The sequence below is a fragment of the Melanaphis sacchari genome, unplaced genomic scaffold (assembly GCF_002803265.2).
Source record: "Melanaphis sacchari strain LSU unplaced genomic scaffold, SCAv2.0 Contig23_pilon_pilon, whole genome shotgun sequence".
NCBI classification, from domain to species: domain Eukaryota; kingdom Metazoa; phylum Arthropoda; class Insecta; order Hemiptera; family Aphididae; genus Melanaphis; species Melanaphis sacchari.
The window spans coordinates 3513752-3536101 of NW_020271114.1; the positions used below are offsets into that span (position 1 = coordinate 3513752).

Here is a 22350-nt window from a genome sequence, read left to right on the forward strand (position 1 = left end):
AAATCATAAATATTATCTCTGCATTATGATAGTGAAACCTCTAAATACCGGACACCCTTGGTCACCGTAATTTAGTCCGTTATTTAGAGGTGTCCACTATTCAGAGAAAAGGGTTAAATTCTTAAAAATAACTAAAATTAATAATTACATATGTACAACATTTATTATTGATATGTGTATACATATATAGGTATAATATTTATAACAATGATATTTGTATACAATATTATACATTTGTATTATTTTAATGCAAATATTAATTGTACATATTATTATTTATCATTTAAAATTATTATAATATGTATTAATATATTATGTATTGTGTATGAAAAAATAAGTAAAAACGTAAAAAAAATAAAAATTAATATTTATTGAAAAAATTATTTACTTTAGTTTGTTTAAGACCTCAATGGGCTTGATGCATAGTCAATTTAGGAATTTTAATTTTTTTTTCAAACTTAATCTCTTTCGTTTACTAGCCATTACAATACGTTTACGAAACATGTTATGTTACTCTAACACATTCGAAATTTCGAATACGATGGAACCACAAACACATTACACAACTAAATACAAGTATAGAATAACTTTACAGAACATAATCTAGAAAATTATTTTCATCGACGCGATAATGAACGGGTAAGGTAAACTATAAATGTTTAATAATTTATAATACATAGTAGTAAGATTAGATTAAATTGGCATTCACAATTATTCTACATTTACGATAAAAATTGTCAAAATCTAATAATTGCTATAAAAGTTTCCGTTATATAGAATGTCCGATATTTAGGGATTTTCTTATATGAAAGTAGTAAAAATATTCCCGGGCCCATAAAATTATCTATTATCCGGAAGTGTCCGTAATGAAGGTTTCACTGTACTTGGGTAGTACACTGGAACATCATACATCTGACATCAGTACATCATAAATCAGCATTATAATTAATGATAATGTATTAATGTTAAAACTTAAATGTTAAGTATCACCAAATTGTTTTGGTTCAACTATTCAACAACCAAGATGAAAATTAACTGAGAATTTCATTTACGTTATAATTATAAAATTTTAATCTCTAGAAATAAAGATTGAAAGAATTAAAAAGAAGTTGAAACTAGAAATATGTTACAAAATTAAAAATAAAAATAAAACATACTAAAGCTTAACATACTGATTTAATCCCATAATATGATTGGTTTGACCGGTATTTTTATTTTAATTTTATAGTACCTAGCCAATAGGTGCTATGAAAAATTTCTGGTTATAAAAACAATAAAACAATTAAAAATTAAATATTTTATGAGAAAAAAAACATAAGAACATAATTCTTGGAAATTGCCTTAGTATTTTTTAGCGGTTATCAAAAATTCAAAACTAAAAACGATAATATACATTATCACGAATGTATATAGGTGTTGTCATAGAATTGATAATATTATTATTATTATTTATTATTACCATTACATAACGCTTAACTAATAGTGACTTATAAATTATAATAGTACTTAAGTAGGTACGTTGTATTTGCATAATGATAAATATTAACAAAACCTATATTGGTTATATCGTTTGATCAATTGTATTTTTACATACATTCGATATTCGCCACAATTTAGCACGTATTAATGTATACTGTCATAGACATATTTATTTACCTATAATTAATATTACACTCATCGCAAACAATGCAATATGTTTACGAATTACAATTAATACAATTTAATGATATGACGAGATACCAGTTTTATAATAATAATAAATAATAGTTTATTATTATTCAAAACGCACAAATCAGTGACTATTTCCTGTACGCACATCTTGCCGGAAGGTGGATAAGCGCCAAACGGAAGATGACACAACTATGCGGTCATCATTGACGGCTACCACTACGCCACGTACGAATTTCTATTTATATACCTCCATCATAATAATTAACGCATATGTTTATTATAATGATATAATAATAAATTTGTATCGTATACATATTGCAGTATTTGGTTTCGGGAAGTGTCGAAGAAATATCAATTTTGATCAATTATTCTATCCTCTTCCACAGCAACAGTTGTAGCACACACGTCCAGCATGCCAAAAGATAGAGTATTAGTTTTGGGAGGTAATTGAAATTTTTTTATTTTATTTTAAGTTTCTTGTTAAATTTATTCACAATTTTTAGGTTGTGGCTTTATTGGCCGTCACTTAGTCAAGTATTTAGTGGACAATGATCTAGCGTCGGCTGTGAGAGTAGTTGACAAAGTTCCACCCCAAATTGCTTGGCTCAACGACGACCACAAGGTAGCATTCGAATCTCCCATAGTAGAATTTATCAGTGCCAATTTGATAAATCAAAGTAAACTTGTCATTTATACATTACTTTTATTGAAATAAATATCAATACATATTTGACATCAATTTTTGCAGGTTCTTGTGAAAATGTTTTTGAAGGTTTCTTTGATTATGCCATCAATTGTGCTGGAGAAACTCGTGTTGATTTACCAGATGTTATCTATGAAGAGGGAGTCTATAAACTCAGCATGAATTGTTCTCGAGCTGCTGCTAAATTTGGTGTGAGACGTTATGTCGAAGTGTCATCAGGTCAGTTGACTGCTAGTCATAAAGGACCAATTAAAGAGGATGACAAAGTAATACCCCTCACATCCATTGCAAAGTACAAGTATGAAGTAGAAAAACAAATGAAAACTATTCCAAATTTAAATTATACGATTGTCCGGCCAGCTATTGTGTATGGCATAGGTGACAGAACTGGACTCAGTACGTCTATGCCAATGTGATATTGACTATTAGTATTTAATCAATTTTCTATTACAGCACCAACTATTGCAATTGGCTCTTTGTATCGAGGACTGGGAGAGCCTGTCCGAATATTATGGAAAGGTAGTACATCTTGTAACACAATACATGTTGAAGACATTTGTAGAGCTATATGGCATTTGTTAAAATCACAAGAAGCTGTAGGGGAAATTTACAATTTAGTAGACAGTGGTCAGACCAAACAAAATATGATTGCTGAAATTGTGTCCTCATTATTTGGAGTTAAACATGAGTTTCTTGGCTCAGTTCTTTCGTCATTATGTAAAGTATGTTAACTATTATTTATTCTATTTCAAAATACCAATATAATATTTTAAACACAATAGATGTTTTTATTTTAATGTTTTCTTTAAGAATGATTTTGATGTTATTGCGTCTGAAGCAAATGACAAACATTCAGTACCGTGGGCTGAAGCTTGTTCTAAGTCTGGTGTTCATAACACTCCTCTCTCACCATTCATTCATAAAGATCACTTGAACGGTTATCGTATTGAAATGAGTGGCAGTAAATTAATGAATACTGGCTTCATATTGAAACATCCAAAGATTACAGTTGAACTACTAAAAGAGGTTAGTATAAGTTTAATATAAAAAGAACAAGTGATAATTTTTAACAGTATTTGTTTACAGGTTGTTGATGACTATATTAAAATGAATATATTTCCTAAAACATTGCTAGACTAAAGGTGTTGAAAGTTACCATTTCATTAAGCACAATTTATTGTCAACTTCATTCTGTGATATATTTTTAGTTATTACCATTATTTAATATTTAATTACATTGATATATACAAATTTATGAAACAATTACTAATGTTCATCAAATGAGCTTTTTTATTATATAATTGATTTACTCATACTTATCTTTTGGGTATTAGGTATTTGTTTTAAATTATATTCATATATTTATGCTGTGTTAAGTGGGCCAAAGATTAAAAAATAAATTGAATACACAAGTACATTATTTTATTTGTTGGTTATTATGACATGTTTTACATTTATGAAATGGGTATAAAGTTTTTTATGCTAATCGAAAGTACCTATGTACACAATTAAGCCACAATAACTTAATTCATCGATTGACAACAAAACATTTCTTAAACATTTAACAATTTTAAATTCTGTGCTATTCTACGAAAGAAAGATTCTTGCATTTCTTCAGTTATTATCATCATCCATTTTTTTAATAAAAATAGGTTTAAATTAATTAAAACTCAAACAGAATATTTTACATTTATTTTCGTTTAAAACAACAAACCATTACTGTTTTGATTTAAAATAATATATAGGAAAAAATAACCTTTCATGTATATATGTCAACACAAATATATTAAGTCATTTAAATAAACCACTTTTTTAAGTATAACATATACCAGGGGTGGCCAAACAGTCAATCGCAAATCATTTCAAAGTTGATTGTGTTAAAATTTATTTTTAAGCTACGCACAGAAAAAAATTATAGCGATATAGAAACTTAATAATAAAAAAAAAACTTTATCAAAGGTTAAGTATATTCTAAGTACACCGTGGCCAAAAAGAATTTGGCCGTCTCTAACATATACTGTATACTTATCTTGCAGTTATAACCGTTGTAGGCAGTGATTCACAGACTTTTACAATTATCAACATTATTTTAAGAACCACAAAAAATCATTAAATTCAAGATAAAACACAGTTAATGAATTAAAATTACTTTCAAGTGCTCTTAAATACAGCTAATATAGTACTTTTAGATCATGCCATAGGTTTGCTACCCCTAATATAGGACAGTATTTATCATTTTGACAATTTTAATATGTAGATGAAAAAAATAGTTTTATTCTATAAGCTTTGTCCAGATAATAAATTTGTAAAGAAATCTAAACTTTTTTTTTAAATAATTCATTTTATTTCATGCTGTGATAACCAAGCCTATAAAAGAAAAAAATAATTCTAAACAAATACAATTGGTTTTATGTGTAAAATATTATATTGTCTTGACATTAAGGTAAATTAAAAAATCTAGCCTTTTACCAACCAAGCTATTAAATATTTTTGTATACAAGTAAACAAACGTAATATATTCTTTTAATTATAACCATCATCGCTATGGAGTATTCAAAACATTGGAAGAATTTAGTTACATGACTACTTATTCAAACATAAAATAGTAATATAAATTGTCATATAGATTAAAATCTAAATATAAGACAATAAATATAATAAATTGTCATACAGATTAAAATTCAATAAGAAATGTCAAAATATATAGATATTGTTGATAAGTCAGTATTTAGAATTCTCAAAACAATGACAAAAGATTTTAATTAATTTGCAATAGAACTTTTAAGAAGACATAAAAATGCAAACATATATCATCAGCAAAGTTGCATTCAGCAGAACCAATTTTTTCTTATTATTATAAGTCAATTGACTTAAATCATATGTAAAGGTTAGGAATATAACATGTTTTAAATTAAAAAACCATGAAAAAAATAATAAATTACAAGAAAAGAAAAACTTATAATACATTTTCAGATAAAATACCATTTTATTAACATATAAGCGCAATATAAAAAGAGCATAATATAATAAAAATGGATTTATCGTTTTCTGTGAAGTTGCAAGGTGTTCTTGCGTTTCCAACATGCTTTTCTTGATCCACCAGTTGTCTGTGAAAAACCATGTCCTTTTCCAAGACCACGGGACTTGCGACCAGCAGATGTCTTTCCACGCAATTCTCTGTGCTTGTGCACAGCATTACAGATCCAATTGATCTTGGCATCTCTACGAATGGCCTAGTAAAAAGAAAAATAATTTATTTCATCATTTTAAAAATATTTCAATGACTAAGTTATTTTTAAATTTTTTGTAAATAAAATACTTACTGGGTGTGCAGTATCAACAGTAATGACTTCATAGAATTTGAAAGTTGAGTCTTGTCCTACCCAGTAAGAGTTCAAGACACGGAGACCTCCACAACGACGTCCAACTCTTTCCTACATTACAGAATTAGTTATATATTAAATTACATTAGTTAGCAACTAATAAGATACAATTAAAATAGTTATGATAGAACACACAATAGAATTTATATAAGTTATGATAAAAAACTTTTTTTCATTTATCAATGTATAACTTATTTCAAAAGTACAATTCAGATAGCCAAGGGAACAAAATGTATTTTTGTCCACATTAATTAATTATTCAGTGATTATAACAAAACACAGTTTATCATCATTATTGAAACTTTTATATTTTTCTATTTTACATAAAAATTGTTAATATTTCATAGCAAATTATTTTTGTGAGGAAAGTTAATAGCATAAAGCAAACCTTTATTATTCATGTTAAGAAGGAGGCATTTCCGACAACCATCCTTAATCGGGTAATGCCTTTATCATTCCCTACCCCCAGAATACACTATATAAATATGTAGAAAAACTTTTATGTACAAGTTTTCAGCATATGAAATTTAAAGATTGTTTTTAAATATCTTATTTACAAAAAATACTATACCCCTCCATCTTTTATTGTTTATTAACATCATTATTAATCAGCAAAAACACATTATATCTTCATAATTTTCTATTTATTATAAAATAAATGCATATAATATGTTAAGTCGAGCAAATATAAATATTATTTCTAAATTTCAGATAGCCAAGGGAACAAGAATGTATTTTTGTCCACATTTTTATTATTTCAGTGATTTATTAACAAAACACAAAGTATCATCATAATAATTTTCTAATAATTAAAAAAAAATAAATATAAAACATAAAGTCAAGCAAATGTAAATATTATTTCTAAGTATCAGATAGCCAAGGGAACAAGAATGTATTTTTGTCCACACTTTTAATATTTCAGTGATTTAGTAACAAAACACAAAGTATCATCATTATTTTCTATTTATTTAATTTTGTGTAAGACTGAATATAAGGAAAATTTCAGATAGCCAAGGGAACAAAATTGTATTTTTGTCCACATTATTATTATTTCAGTTTTTATTAATAAAACACAAGTTATCATCACAATAATCATCCATCTTTATGTCACAATACCATTATTATTTATAATAAATATAATATCTTCAATAAAATAAACTATTTTAACTTGCAGAAATGTATTTATAATTTTGTTATAGTTAAAAAAAATAAAGGGAGAATGGCAGATATAATATTGTGAATCCTCAGACATCCAAGGAAGATAAACCCTTCACACAATATCAGTAATTATACACAATATTCATCATTGGATTAAAATGCTAAAAATATATGTCAACTTAAGAATGTTTATAAATCTTACCATAGTATCTATCTATATATATACATGATATAATTATTATCATATGTTAATTTTTTTAATATTTAGTTTTCAGACATCCAAGGAAGATTAACCCTTCATATTTTAATCAGTAGTTATTAACACATATTTGTCATCATTAAACTTTTATAATTAAAAGTATCAATTCAAAATAATGTGTAATATGTAATACACATAATTAAAAAGCTTTAAATTTGAATCCATCAACTTATCAGATATGTATTAAAACTTATCCTCATCTAATAAAATAAGGAGTGGTGCATGGTACATAATCATCATAAAAACAATTTTAAAATACTTTTTTACCAACAAACTAGAAAATTTTCAGATTTATGAATATTATCCTCATCTAATGAAATAAGGAGTGGTGCATGGTACATAATCATCATAAAAACAATTTTAAAATATTTTTTTACCAACAAACTAGAAAATTTTCAGATTTATGAATATTATCCTCATCTAATGAAATAAGGAGTGGTGCATGGTACATAATCATCATAAAAACAATTTTAAAATACTTTTTTACCAACTAGAAAATTTTCAGATTTATGAATATTATCCTCATCTAATGAAATAAGGAGTGGTGCATGGTACATAATCATCATAAAAACAATTTTAAAATACTTTTTTACCAACTAGAAAATTTTCAGAAACATAAATATTATCCTCATCTAATGAAATAAGGAGTGGTGCATGGTACATAATCATCACATAAAAGTAAACTAAATATATTAGGTGTATAGTACTAATAATATCTATCAGACATCCAAGGAAGTTTAACCCGTCATAGACTATCAGCAGTTACTAGTGTATATTTTGTCATCATTATATTAAAAAAAAAAAAAAAAAATCACTATGATTAATGTAATAAGCTATCAGAATTTAGTTATTAATATCCTCATTTATTAAATAAGGAGTGGTGCATGGTTCATAAAACATCATATAGCTTAGTAATTAACCAAATTTGATGTAAAATATAATAAGTTATACATTGAATACCAGCTTATAAATTTTTATATGCTATACTAACATAACATCATAACTATTATTTCAAATTTATAATGTTTAAAAAGTTGTCAGAACATCAATAATATTAAATGGTTAACATTCGCCAAATATCTTTTAATGTTTAAGAATATATTTTATATTCAACAACCACAAGAAGTTTTTCAGGAAACAAATATTGTTAAATAAATAATAGCTTTGAACATGTGCACTAGTATAAATATTAAATGCAATTAGGAAATTAACAAAATAGCAAGTGATGTAATAAGGAAAGATCAATTAAAAAAAAAAATTTTTTTTATAGTTTTGCAATACGTTGGTTGACCATAAACTTATAATAAAAAAAGAATTTTTTTCAAACTCCATTATTTCTAAGTACTCTAAACTTGTAGTACAATACTAGGGAAAATTGTATTAGGTGATTTATGCAGTTTTTTATAAAGATAGACAATGACTCCCTATGCTAATCAACAAAGAAATAAACCACCTGTAATCAAGACTTAAATTAGTAACATTGCACACTAACATAACAGGCTTATCCTACGTAACTACTAAACCCTAGCTGAATATATAGCATATAGGAATTTTAAAATAAAATACAAAAACATACCAAGTCATAAATAAAATTATTTATAACTTATGTAGTAGTATGTAAACATTTACCTCAGCAATTGATTGAAGACAGCGTTTAGGTTTCAATTCATTAACTCCATGGCTTTTGGGCTTACCATAAGTAGCACCTTTAGGTACTGGACGTTTGCGGCCACCACGCCTGATACGCACTCTAAATATGGAGAATCCTATTCCATTAAAGAAAAATCAAAAATTAATGCTATTAGAAGGAAATTAATTAATAGCATTGTGGTTAAAAATTAATACATTACCTTGCTTAGCTTTGTATCCCAACCGTCTAGCTTTGTCGGGTCTAGTAGGACGTGGCGCACGATGTACGCGAGTCATCTGTCTGTACTGCCAGACACGAATACGTAATAAATAACGTAGTACATCGCTTTGCTTCTTTCGATACACTTCTTGCACGTACTTATAACCACCCATCTTAGGAGACCGACCTAATCCTGCAAATGAATAACATAACCTCAAAAAATAAACAATCGTACTATAGAAGTAACACCTTCATTTAGATTTTATAATTAAAAAAAAAAAAAAAAATAGGGGAAAAAATGATTAATAAAAAAACTAGTGAACAGTAATAGAAGTAGTACTAAGTTGAAAACTACTAACGTGAGGTCTTGGAAACCACACGTCATAAATATGTACAATTAATTAAAAGTTAGCTTACGAATCTATTTAATGAGGATAGCAAAGAAATTAATTTTATTAAACGTGTAATTAATAAAGACAAAAAAATTCATTACAAATAAAAATAAATTACTTACCTAAATTGAGTAACAAAAACGTGCGCCGAAAATTAGTAGAAAAGGAACAGGGTCTGTCCTGTTCCACAACAACAAGAAATACGAATGAAGACTGAAGTGTGGACGCAATGTTGCCAAAGTAAAAAACAATATTTGTGGTTATGAAATATAATGTGAAAATAAATTTGAATAATTATAAAAACTTATTACAATCAATTCATACTTTTCTTAATAATATATTGATTAAAAAATTATAAAATTAATTTTTATTGAAAATCTTTAATTATTTAAACTATTTTTTTACAATAAAAATATATTTTGTATGACAAAAAAGGCAACGTTGTATTTTAGAAGTTTGTTAGGTTATGTGCGTTTTTTTTGATAATGATAAATCAACAAATATATTTTTCATTATCATTAATGGAATAACGTTAAGATTAAGGAATAAATTGTTAATTATTGTTTAATATTTATTAAACTCTTGAACTACAGTCCACAAACTTAATTGGTTAGCGTTGAATAATACTTTTTACCTATAGTTGTATGAAATAAAATTTAATTTTAATTTTAGTAATCATGGCGATGTTATCTTTGTGTGGATTATCCGATGACACTCTATTCAAAAGTAAATGCGAAGTCGAAGAAAATGAAGCATTCGAAACTTTTCAGAGTGACAATACTGTTAACCAAATGAATTTATACTCACTTCCTGGAAACGTAAGTATTAATTATTGTTATTTGTTCTACATGAGACTTGAATTGACAAATGTCCAATACATTTCTTTAGAATATATGTATGTTATTTTTGTGCTTCAATAATAGTACTTAAAGTTCCATAAAGCCAAGTATGCTTAAATATTAAAATAAAAAAAATTCTCACGTAAGTTATGAACTAGACATTTTTATTTCTCTAAACAAATGAAAAAACTACCTAATCATTGGTTGAAAATTCAGAAATATAATATTGAATAGATATTTAGTCTTTTCAATTGTAATGTGATAATGCTGCTTATTTTGTTATAATTCAACACATAATTAAATTCTTCAATATGTATAATGTTCTCAGTTAATTTATAAACAAAATCTAAAGTTTTTTTCCCAAGATATATTATTAATCTTATATATATATTATTGTCTTAATGTTCTAGCCTGTTGAAAATATGCGTATGATAACAGCTCGTGATACAATGGGTCGTCCAATTGAGTTAAATTTTCACCATGGTACTACAACATTAGGATTTTTATACCAAGGAGGCATAGTGTTAGCAGTTGATTCTCGTGCAACTGGAGGACAGTACATTGGTTCACAATGTATGAAAAAAATCGTTGAAATCAATGATTTTATGTTAGGTACATTAGCTGGTGGTGCAGCTGATTGTGTTTACTGGGATCGTGTTCTTTCAAAACAATGCAGACTACATGAGTTAAGAAACAAAGAACGTATTAGTGTTACAGCTGCTTCTAAAATTATGTCAAATATGATTTATTACTATAAAGGGTATGGATTATCTATTGGAATGATGTTAGCTGGATATGATAAAAATGTAAGTCTCTATGCTAAAATCTAAAAACTTGTAAAACTAATTGTAAAAAAAAAAATAATGTTCCAGGGTCCATCTTTATTTTATATTGACAATGATGGTTCTAGAACACCAGGTAAAGTATTTTCAGTAGGTTCAGGATCAATTTATGCTTTTGGTGTTCTCGACTCTGGCTATAAATGGGATCTAACTGATGAAGAAGCTCAAAAACTTGGTCAAAGAGCTATCTTCCATGCTACTCACCGAGATGCTTACAGTGGTGGAATTGTTCGAGGTAATAAATTTAAATTTTGAATATATTTCTAATTTGTATAATTTAATTCTGTAATTAAATTATTTGAAAATAAATTCTAGTATATCACATCACTAAAGAAGGATGGAAACATATTAAGAATGAAGATTGTGATGAAATATATGACAGAGTAAAGAATGAAGCTAAATAATTAAATATTTAAGTTCTAAATGTTAATTATAAAAAAATAATTTTGTATTGTCTTAAAGCACTCAAGTATAAAAAAAAATTTATTGTTTTACCAGTTTTCTAATTTTCCAAAATAAATTATCAATAAAAAATAATAATTATAGAAAAAATAATTTTGCTTTTGTCATGCATCCACTACTATTTTACAATTTATGGTTTTTTTTTTTTTTACATGTATTGTCTTATATTGTTATTTTAGGTACAAGCAATTTAATGATTAAATTTAATCTGGATTTTATATATCTGTATTCTTATACCTAGTGTTTGAAATAAAAAATGTTCCGTGACAAATAACTTAAGTATAGTTTTGGGTTTGGCTAAATTTATTAATGTGTAAGCATCACCTCCCTGAAAATGTATGACTAAATAATTTTTATGCAAACTACCAAAAACATAATTTGCTAACTGCTTATCAAAGAAACTACTTGACCGATTTCAATAAAAGTTGTATTAATAGATTCCTTGAGACAGGATAGTTTTTATTACTCATTATTACAGTGTACAATTTATAATCTGTTGGTCTTCTATAATCATATATTTCCAATCTCTAATATTTTAAGAATTAACTAGGTACTTTTTTTTTTTATAAATTTATCATTTATAAAACTTACCTATCCAAGAGATATTAATTCGCCTTTCTGAGATTTATTTCAAGAATTCTTTTCAGTTTGTATTTGTTAAACTTGATTTATAAAAAATTTTTACACAAATAATTTATTTATTACTTCTAATTTTACTTAAAAGGAACATTTTATTTATTTATTTATCATTTATCATTTTTTTTTTAAACCATGACTTGCAACTTTTATCGAGTATTTGTCATATAATTATTTAACTTAAAAAGACGCCATGTTGCCCATACCAAAATAAAAATGTAATCTGCGCTCTAGAGATGGTGATGTTTATTAAACAAAGTATTAAATAATAAAAAAACTTAAACTTCACATCAACATTTAGTATATACTATTTGAATATTATATTTTTATTTTTAGATTCACATCCGCACCTGATTATATATTATGTAATAGTAGCATAAATATTAATGATGACATAACTGCAGCAGTGTTTATAATATATTATCCTTATGATAGTATTATAGTAACAGGAAAGTTGCACCTACTGTCTTACTTGTTATAACTTATAGCCTACAGGTACCTATACCGTAAATTATTAGATGTTAAGAACTTAAACTAAATCACCGGGATAGTCAAAAACCAATTTTTAGAATTCAATTTATTTAAATTATTAAATGATTAAATCAAAAAAGTTTATACCTCAAACTTTTTTAAAAATATTTTAAAAGTGGTGTCAGATCCACCTATTAAAAAAAATTTAAGTATATTTTCCTTATAACGTTTAGCGTAGGAAAGATGTATCTACCTATGATACAGATTATGTTCGGATCAATATTTAACGCTATATGTTGCAAAGGAAAAAGGAGAACGTACCTTGAAAGCACTTTTAAAGTAATTTCTAATCTTTATTAACCGATGATTGTATATTCGTATAACATAATCTCACAAAAAACTAAAACCAATCCATTTCAACAATCAAAAACAATTATTCCTCATAACTCATAAGTTGTATAATTGTCAAATTTTGATAATTTTTTTTGTTTACATGGAAGAAACTAAATTTATTTAGATACCTACTGATTTTTAAATTAACTTTAAATATTTCCATTTTCCAGAAATACTAAACTATATATATAAGTGATTATTTAGACATTAAACTTTTATTACAACTTCTAAAAATAATGTTTTCAAATCGAATTCTAATGTGACTAAAAGAAAACATTCATCTTTTAAAATGACTATTAAATTGATTATTTCATGATGTATAACAAATTATTCAGTTGTAATATTTCTTTAAAGCGAATTTTTCATATTATAAGCTCGTTAGTGACGCAACACTCTGATGGACGGATACCTAAGAATGATTAAATGATTTTTTTTATTGTTTTTATTGTAATACCATTAATTATTCAAGAATCTAAACTTCGGATCATTAGATCGTTGAACAAAATATCATACTATCCTATACACGTTATAATAATTGTAAGTAATACCAGGGCCAAATTTACGCAAGGACAAATGGGACATTTGCACTGGGCCCACTCAAAATGGGGGCTCACCGATTTCAGGCATATACAAATTTAATTCTTCACATTTTTATCACACTTTGGGAAAACAAAATAGATTTTGATTTTGCTCGAATATTTTAGTGGGTTATAAAGTATAATGGGATTGCGACTGTAGACTTGTTGTTACTCGTTGGTAATATAATAATTGAAAAACAAAAATAACCGATAACCGTCGGCGGGTCGTTCTGTATACAACAACCGAACAATTATAAAAATAAAAATAGTTTATTATGAAAAATTATTTATTTTTTTTATTTTACATAATATTATATAAAATATATACAATGATGCACAATGAGCATATTTGATAAGAGCTATAATAACAATTATGAAAAATAAAAATATAATATAAAATCCTACACAGTTATATCCTACACAGTAATACTATTATTATTATAAATTATTATCGTCATTCGTCGTAATATTACTATTGATGTTATTGTCTTGGGTTGTTGCGTGGTGCATCTCAGACTGAGTTTCGTGATATACGCCAGTAGTATTTAGTGTATATTTTTGTCATTTGTTTAATATTCTTAATAATTTAAAATGTCAAAAAAATATAAGAGTGGTTCAATGAAGAGAAAATTAAAGGATAAACAAGATGAAGAAACAAAAAAACTACGGGGTAGTTTAGATAAATTTACATTTAGAACAAATTCATCTACTAACGCACAATCGCTAGGTAATAAACTTTTAATAATAATGTTAAGTCATACTCTTATATTATGTACTATTACTTTTATAAATTAACACGAATTATTATATTTAACAACAGAGATGGACAATTCTGGGGCCCAAAAAAATAAATTGTACTGGGCCCGTGAATTGGTAAATCAGGCCCTGAGTAATACTCACAAAATTATCTGAAAATAAGATAGAGACGTTAGAGGAGCACTCGCGCTTAAATTCCTTCAAATTAGGCATTGAAAATATGTGTCTCATATTTTCTGTGTATTTTATACGAAATATAATTATTATATATTTATATACACTATATTTACAGTGATTAATATTCAAAGGAGCACATTAATTATGGTAAATCATACTATAGAATATAAATAATACATATTAGTAATTTAGTTATAGCGGGCGTGTTTTAATTTTCAATAACTTACCAATAATGTAGGTAGCTATATAGGTACCTAGTCATGTAGGTAGGTAAATTTGTTGCTAATCTAACAAAGCGGCATCGTTTCGAGGCCAATATTATTATTATCATTAAGAACACTGCATAACTAAAAAATGTATAAACCGTGAAACAAAAAGAATAACAAAAGAAAAGATAGATGAGAATATAATAATATTCATTATGGCGCCACTATGCAATGATAAGTAGGTAATAATGAAAACAGAACGCGGATAACTGCAGTTATTACTATTGGTATAAGAGGTATAGCATGTATAACTTGTATTTATAAAATGAACCTATAAATATGTCTCATCCTCTTTTATCATTAGATATAATGCATTTGTTCAGGACCGTAGGTACTATTGAGGCGTAGATATTGTCTCTCTCGGTCAAACTTTTGAGACGATTAATTTTTAAAATTTTTTATTTTTATCTATCTATGTCGTTTTATTGATGTGTTGGGGAGAAATTTAAAAATTAAGTTTATACTCTAGTTTATAAATTATTGTCATTGCATAAGTGATAAGTAAAGCGCAGATTTCTATGCAATCGCATATTTTTTTTTCTTTTCATACTTTTTTGAATTTTTGTTAGTTATCCTCACAAATCATAATAGGTAATTAGAATCTAATGGTGAAATTTTTTTGCATACCTTTGCATATTTAATGGTTATTGGTAGTTTTTGCATGTTTCTGCATATTTTTAGAAAATTCGAAATGTATTACTTATTAAAGTGAAAATTTTTCATTAAGTATTTAAGTTATAAGTTGTTTAATTTGAAAATTTTAAATAAATAAAAATAATTTTCTTACATATTTTCATGATGTTCACTACCTATATATTGTATGGTACATTTCGATACATTTTAGTACATAAGAAATCCATGCTATTGTCATGAAGTATATTTTGGTTTAAACCTTTAAACTTTGTACTTAGGTATTTTTTTTATCAAACAATAAAAAAAAATGCAAAAATGTAACATTTAGTCTTGTATAGGTGTAATATATATACCCAGTGAAAGACAACTTTTAAATCTTAAAATTAATTGTAATAAATTTATTTTGATTATTTTGTAATTTTCAAATATTCTTATAGTTGTCATAACTTTTTAACCTATAGGCTATAGTGGCTATACGTATTAGTGTATTACCATTATATTGCTTACTATATCCTCATTATTTAGTACCTACCTGATTAAAGTTTAATCATTCAGATTTCATTTTTATTGAATTTTAATTAAATTACGTCAAAACTTTAAATAAAAATAATTTGACTTAGTGATTAATTACCTACAGTAAAAAAGAGCAGTTCTACTTTGAAAAAAAAGTAGTTCTACTTTGAAAAAAAAGTAGTTCATATAAGTTATTTTAAATAACATAAAATATTTAATTATTTGAAAATAGGTATTTTTCAAAATTATAAAAATCAGAATTTTAATAATAAATATATTATTATTAAATATATATATATATATAAGGATATATATTGGTGAATCACCCTGTAAGTATGTATACTATGTGTCTATATACTGTATTGTGTGTTGACGACCTCATGTATATTAATGTAAAATATTATTTTATACCGATTTCATTTTTTTTCAAGTTTTGAGTGCCATGGGACTGAGTGCTATTTGAATACTGGCGTAAACCAGTTGTCCTCGTCATTTTATCGTTCAACCAGCTAACAATCACGATGACAAGTGACGACTGTCAAAATTTTAATTATTCCTACTAGTAACTAGTAAGAGTAGATTATAAATTATAATGTAATATAATAATTTCATACACATGTGCGATTCTTACCTTCACGACCACGTGAATGTTCTATGATTTTGTTTGTACGTGACCTGAGACCTGTCACCTTTGGCTGATTTTCTTTTTTTAGTGACCTAGAAGTAGAGACCAAACGACGTAAAGACTCAATTTGCATTTACTCCAATTGTACCAATCAGCGCCGACGGGAAGTTTTGCGGGGCCAGGGGCAGATTTTTTTCATGGACCTTAGAAATTTTTTTTCATAACGAAAAAAATTCTCGTCAAGTCCTCGTATTTACTTGTATGACCTTTTTTCTATTTCTATTTCTATTTTTTTTTTTTCTATGTACACAATTAAACAAACGTATACTTTTCAATATGTATTTATTTTTAAAAACATTAAACTGTAGATATTATTTTGATACTCTATTAGAAATATTTTTATAAAATATGTAAAAATTAAATATTTAGGTAGGTACACTAAATACAAGTTTTAGACAAAAATTAAAAAAAAGAATTCAAGATTTAAATATCAAAATTGTTTTTCCTAGCCTTGACTGCAGCAAAAATATCAATCAGTTCATTAAGATCTAATAATGAGTCAGTAACTTATTGTCAAATTGATAGAGTAGCTAAGCTTGTAAGTTAACATTGTAATAAAGTACTCCTTAAGTATAGTTTTTAATTATTTAAATTTGGAAAAACTCCTTTCAGCACCATTAAATGTTACTGGAATTGAAAGTTTTATTCGAAGTACAATTGAAATATTTGAAAAAGAACCACAACATTTTTTTAGTACTAAAAGAGCCTAAAAATCTGTCGTTTCTTCAGAAATCGTAGTACAAAAGATAAGTGATTCTTCATAAAGTTCATAACCATCTATATCTTTTATTTTAATTCACCATCAGTTAAAACATTTTGTAAATCATAGCAACATTTTCTTTACTTTTTTTTTTCTGTGAATTGTATTTTGTTAATATGATATAAAAAAACCAAAGTTATTAAATATGAGGAATACAGACGGGATTTGTAAATTAAATTTGAAAAAAAAAATAAAGGCTTCAAAATCATTAAATGCTATGAAAGGCACAGGGCCTTTAAAATGGTGGGGCCCTGGGCAGCTACCCTTTCTGCCCTGCCCTTCCGTCAACGCTGTATAGTGTATATCATGCTGAACAATTTATTACCCATGTTTAAATAGGGAATAAAATGGTTACCTACTCTAATCAAAATTTAAACTAACAAGAATAGGCGGTGATTAGTTTAAGTTAGATGGTGTGGATGGTGGGTCATACGAGTTAAAAAGTATTTCAATGGGTAAGTATATTCAATTCAGTGTAAGTTAATTATCCATTTTTATTTAACTAGTTTTTCAAAGCGAGGTACAATGAAGCCAATTTTCTTGTGAACTGAGGTACCAAACTTAAACCTATATAGATACACGATACACTTATACTTATATAGTATCAAATCTTGTACGTATTTGCTTATTATTTCCTAAATGAAGCAAAAATATTCAATTAGTCTAGTACAAAAATAATTATTTTATTTACTGGCTGAAAATAAATCGACTATTGATATTAAATTAAAATTTACAGAAAGCCAGTAACTATTGACTATTGCCATAAAAAGTTTAGTTTGCATTTTGATATAGTACTGGTACTTTATTTTGAACTAATCGTTATATTTAGCTATAGTTTTTCATATTTCTATCATGCATACTAATACAAAATATAAAGTGCTAAGTTCAGATGAAGAATGGTCCATCTTTGGAAGCGATAGTAACGTGTCACTCCCAGTGATTAAAGCGGTTTGTAGAAAGCCCTATCAAAGCCCATTACAAGCCAGCAAATACGAGCGGAAAGGCGACTCGAATAACAACATTTTGTCGTCTATGATTATTCCACTAACAACAAAAAACTTAAAACCCAAGGCTCAAAAAAATTTGAAAAATGATAAAATCAAAGAAAATATAAAAAATTGTGGCAAGAAAACAGAACGTTTAGTGGGCTGTCGAGACGTGAATAAGGGAAAAAACAATGACTTAATCTCAACACCGATAGAAAAACCATTGATGGAAAGAAACTTAAAACCCAAAGCTCGTATAAATTTGAATAATGATAAAATCAGAGAAAATATAAAAAATTGCGGAAAGAGACCAGAACGTTTCATCGGTTATCGTGACGTGAACAGGGGAAAATACGATGACTTAATCTCAACGCCAATAGTAAAACCATCGAAGGAAACAGACTCCGAGCTTGAATTTCAAAGTGGTGACGCAAATAAGTATCATGCTTATTCTACATATGATGACAAGAAAGAGCAGTATCACATGGATTTCTCTGACGGCGATGTAAAAAATCGATATATGAGCAATAACTGCAATTTTGAACTACAACAAATGGAAAAACTGACAATTAAGAAATCTAGAATTATGAAGAAGAAACAAATAATAAATGTGTACACGGACAGATCGAACAAGACCCAAAAACCGGCGCCCTTTGTTAGAAAATCGTCAGCTTTCATAAACCGTCAAGCGAAAGAAAGAGAAACGGAACGAACCAATTATATCTTATTACAAAAATTGTTACACGTGAAAGCAACAGTTTCGACTTTTAAAAGTAAGGAACATTATTATCTATGAATTTTAAGTAAATGGAGTATACATTTATAGGTAAAAATGGATGATTCGTTTTGTGATGCAAGTCTTCTTACAACTATTTGACGTCTAACATCCGGAGCAGTTAATCGTTTTTGGCATGCGACAGATAGTGATCTGGATACGGGTTTTTTTTTATTTTTATTTTTATTTTATTACTTATTTCACTAGTCATATTATTTTGATAGAACATAATTCGTCGGACCAAAGGCTATTTTATATGTTGTTAATCATTATTAATACTTTTCTACAGAGCCAAAAACAATCTAGTAAGTTAAATAGTTATAACTTTTAGTTTTATTTAAAAATTAAGTTACCGCAGCTACCGTATCCAGCACCTTTTATCTGCCGTCACATTGTTATCGCATTATTATCAGTGTTATCGTATGTTAAGAGTATTTTAAACCATGCCTTAACACAGTGCTACAAATAGCTTCTTCAAAAATCTTACTAGCTTATAATTTACAAAAGTACTTAAATATTTCATTAATTTATATTCTGGTATGCTGATACTCTATATGTCAATAAAGCAGTAACGTTGATGTAACCAAGAAAGTGCGATAGCCCTGAATCTATACGATTAAGAAAATGGCAGTGTATATTAGATTCTGAGTGAAATGTTCAAAATATCTCGATAATTTCTAAGCTATTTACAGGCATGAAAAATTTACATTTTTTTTCTAGAAATGTTAATTAAAAAATATTAGTCGGGTGAAAAAGCTTTAAAAACTAATACAAATCTTTTTATACATTTTATACTTCTCAATTAAGGAATGTTAAAAATTTATATTCAAAAATAATTTTATAAGCATTTTAAGTTAAAATTTTGAAAAATTCATAAAAATCATGAAAATTGGCAATTATTTTATAGTAAGAGACTGATAATTTAACACAAGGTTTATACGTTTTTAAACCTTTATACATAAAAATAGAATTCTACTAGAAAGCAAAATTTTTATGAGCATTTAAAATTCAAATTTTTACGCATTAGTTATTCACTTGTAAAATAATTTTTGATATTTTGTTGAATTTCAAAAAAAGTAATAATAATAATAAATAATAACAGTAGGTACTTGAAATTTTCACAAAATATTTATTTTATCATCTTTATTATATGATAAAATTTTCAAAATATTTTAACTGTTCTTAAACTATTTAAAGGCATAACTAATTTTGTTGTATTATTGTTTTTTTCTAAAAAATAAATATCAATAAAAAATTATTCACTGGATAAAATTTCTAAAAATTGTAACACAAGATCCCTTATTAGTTGTTCTTATTATGGTTTAAAAATATTGAAAATACACAGGTTATAATTTTAAGTTACCTATATAAAAATATATAAAAATTAAAATTTAATTAATATTTATATTTAATATAAATTGATATAATAAGGTATAAATATATATATATATTCTTAAAACAATTGAAATATTTTCATAAAAATTATATAAATAATTTTAATAGTTATGTTTATCAAAAAAACACATCATAAAGTATACTTATTGATATAGGCTAACTCCTCTTTGAAATATCATTGAATTCAAAGTTAACACACCTTTAATAGTGATATACTCTCGACACTTAATCTACAGCAGAGCTTATTACTTACCTTTTTAAGTTAATTGAATTTTCTCAAAAACGGTGCATTATTTTATTATTTTATTAATATTTAATTATTATAATATTACCTATATATGAGTATTTATATGCTATTTATTATATAATTGTTATTCTTATTAACTTTTAAGTTAATACTAATTTAACGTAAAGCATAAAACGGTGCTAAATATAAAAAAAAAAAAAAAAATTAGTAAGTGCATGTTATAAATAAGTATAATAGCTTAAAATTAATCTATATATAAACATATAATTTTGAAAATGACATTGCGTATAGTAAAATTCATAATTTATGTAGGAGTTTTAAGTCTTGACGAATAATATATTTAAATTATAACAAAATAGTTAACATTGTTTTTCATCATTTAAATATGTCATTTTATCTTCAAATGACTTAAAATGTCTATAAATATGAATATAATGAATATATAACAATATGAATTACATACAACTTACAAGAAGCCTTGATTAAATTTTCAAGTCATAGTCTAGCATAACTGCTTAAGTTTTTATCAAAAAAAAAAAAATCTTTATGCCTGTAAATGGGCCGAAATGTATGAAATATTTTGAAAATTGGAATATTTCAAGTATCTTTTGCTTTTTGTTTTTTGTTCTAAGGAGAAAATTATTTGACAAGCTAGAATGTCGAAAATCTTAAAAATTTGAACTCCAAACTCTCAAAATATTAATGCGACTTTCCAATTAACTTTTTTTTATAACAGTTAAAAAAACATCTAAAGATAATGTGTTAATTTTTTTAATTTGTAATAAAAAATAAATGTTATGAATGGTATAGCCATTTGGTATATATTTCAAGTATTTACGATTATTATTATTATTATTATTAATTTTTTTTTTTTTGAGTTACCTACGTTATATAAATCAAAATTGATTTGGTAACTTGGAATATTTAACTTCTACAAAGATGGATAATAATTAAATAGTTAAACAAAAATAGAATGGTACAAAATAAATTAATAAAACTGATTTATTCATTTTCATAAATAATTGAAACTTAATTTAGTTATATTGTTAAAATTAAAGTTATTTACGAATTTTTTGTACTTAGAACAATACATTTTTTGCATTGATTTGTGCTTTTTTATCATGTATTATTGTATTAAGATAAAATTATATTGTTTTAACTGTAAATACCCGTCATGATCGTCTGAACCGTTTGAATAAAACCAGAAAATTTGAAATAATTATAATATGGAATATTATTATTAAGCTAAATCTAGTTAATTTCTTATTTATGAGATAAAAATGTTTATGATTATAGTTAAGAGTATTTGAAAAAAAAACAATTTAAATTTTAACTTTAACAAGTTATTCTTTTATTATTTTCTTAAAAATTAACTTGACTCCGTTACTCAAATTTATTTAAATTTTAAAATTAACTTTAACTTGGCTTAGTTTTTTTTAAGGAAAACTTAACTTATATTAGTTAAAATTGGTTAACTTGTCCACCGTTAAATTTTGATAAGTAGGTTAACCATTCATTTCA

At 25.9% G+C, this 22350-nt stretch overlaps 3 protein-coding genes across 5 annotated transcripts; 2 read left to right on the top strand and 1 right to left on the bottom strand.

Annotated features, from left to right (window-relative positions):
- Nucleotides 1–1518: 1518 nt before the first annotated feature.
- Nucleotides 1519–3760, top strand: LOC112594638. 2 transcript variants are annotated; one of them, XM_025339536.1, is made up of 7 exons: nucleotides 1519–1896; nucleotides 1993–2114; nucleotides 2175–2348; nucleotides 2420–2770; nucleotides 2828–3096; nucleotides 3185–3400; nucleotides 3448–3760. In XM_025339536.1, the coding sequence occupies exons 2-7, from the start codon at nucleotides 2084–2086 to the stop codon at nucleotides 3466–3468; spliced, it is 1062 nt and encodes a 353-aa protein (XP_025195321.1). In that variant the 5' UTR covers nucleotides 1519–1896; nucleotides 1993–2083; the 3' UTR covers nucleotides 3469–3760. The 2 variants fall into 2 exon arrangements, with proteins under 2 accessions (XP_025195321.1, XP_025195320.1); XM_025339535.1 differs by having other exon boundaries at nucleotides 1521–1896; nucleotides 3461–3757.
- A 1576-nt stretch (nucleotides 3761–5336) lies between these two features.
- On the bottom strand, nucleotides 5337–9645 carry LOC112594769 (60S ribosomal protein L15). The gene is made up of 5 exons (XM_025339742.1): nucleotides 9538–9645; nucleotides 9025–9216; nucleotides 8804–8940; nucleotides 5698–5808; nucleotides 5337–5607 (listed from the first exon to the last, which is right to left on the bottom strand). The coding sequence occupies exons 2-5, from the start codon at nucleotides 9194–9196 to the stop codon at nucleotides 5413–5415; spliced, it is 615 nt and encodes a 204-aa protein (XP_025195527.1). The 5' UTR covers nucleotides 9197–9216; nucleotides 9538–9645; the 3' UTR covers nucleotides 5337–5412.
- Nucleotides 9646–9913: 268 nt separating this feature from the next.
- On the top strand, nucleotides 9914–11568 carry LOC112594653 (proteasome subunit beta type-5). Of its 2 annotated transcripts, XM_025339558.1 has the most exons (5): nucleotides 9914–10024; nucleotides 10088–10233; nucleotides 10665–11060; nucleotides 11127–11331; nucleotides 11412–11500. In XM_025339558.1, exons 2-5 carry the CDS (start codon nucleotides 10093–10095, stop codon nucleotides 11498–11500), a joined length of 831 nt encoding a protein of 276 aa, XP_025195343.1. In that variant the 5' UTR covers nucleotides 9914–10024; nucleotides 10088–10092. The 2 variants fall into 2 exon arrangements, with proteins under 2 accessions (XP_025195343.1, XP_025195344.1); XM_025339559.1 differs by lacking the exon at nucleotides 9914–10024 and having other exon boundaries at nucleotides 10093–10233; nucleotides 11412–11568.
- The last annotated feature ends 10782 nt before the right edge of the window (nucleotides 11569–22350 follow it).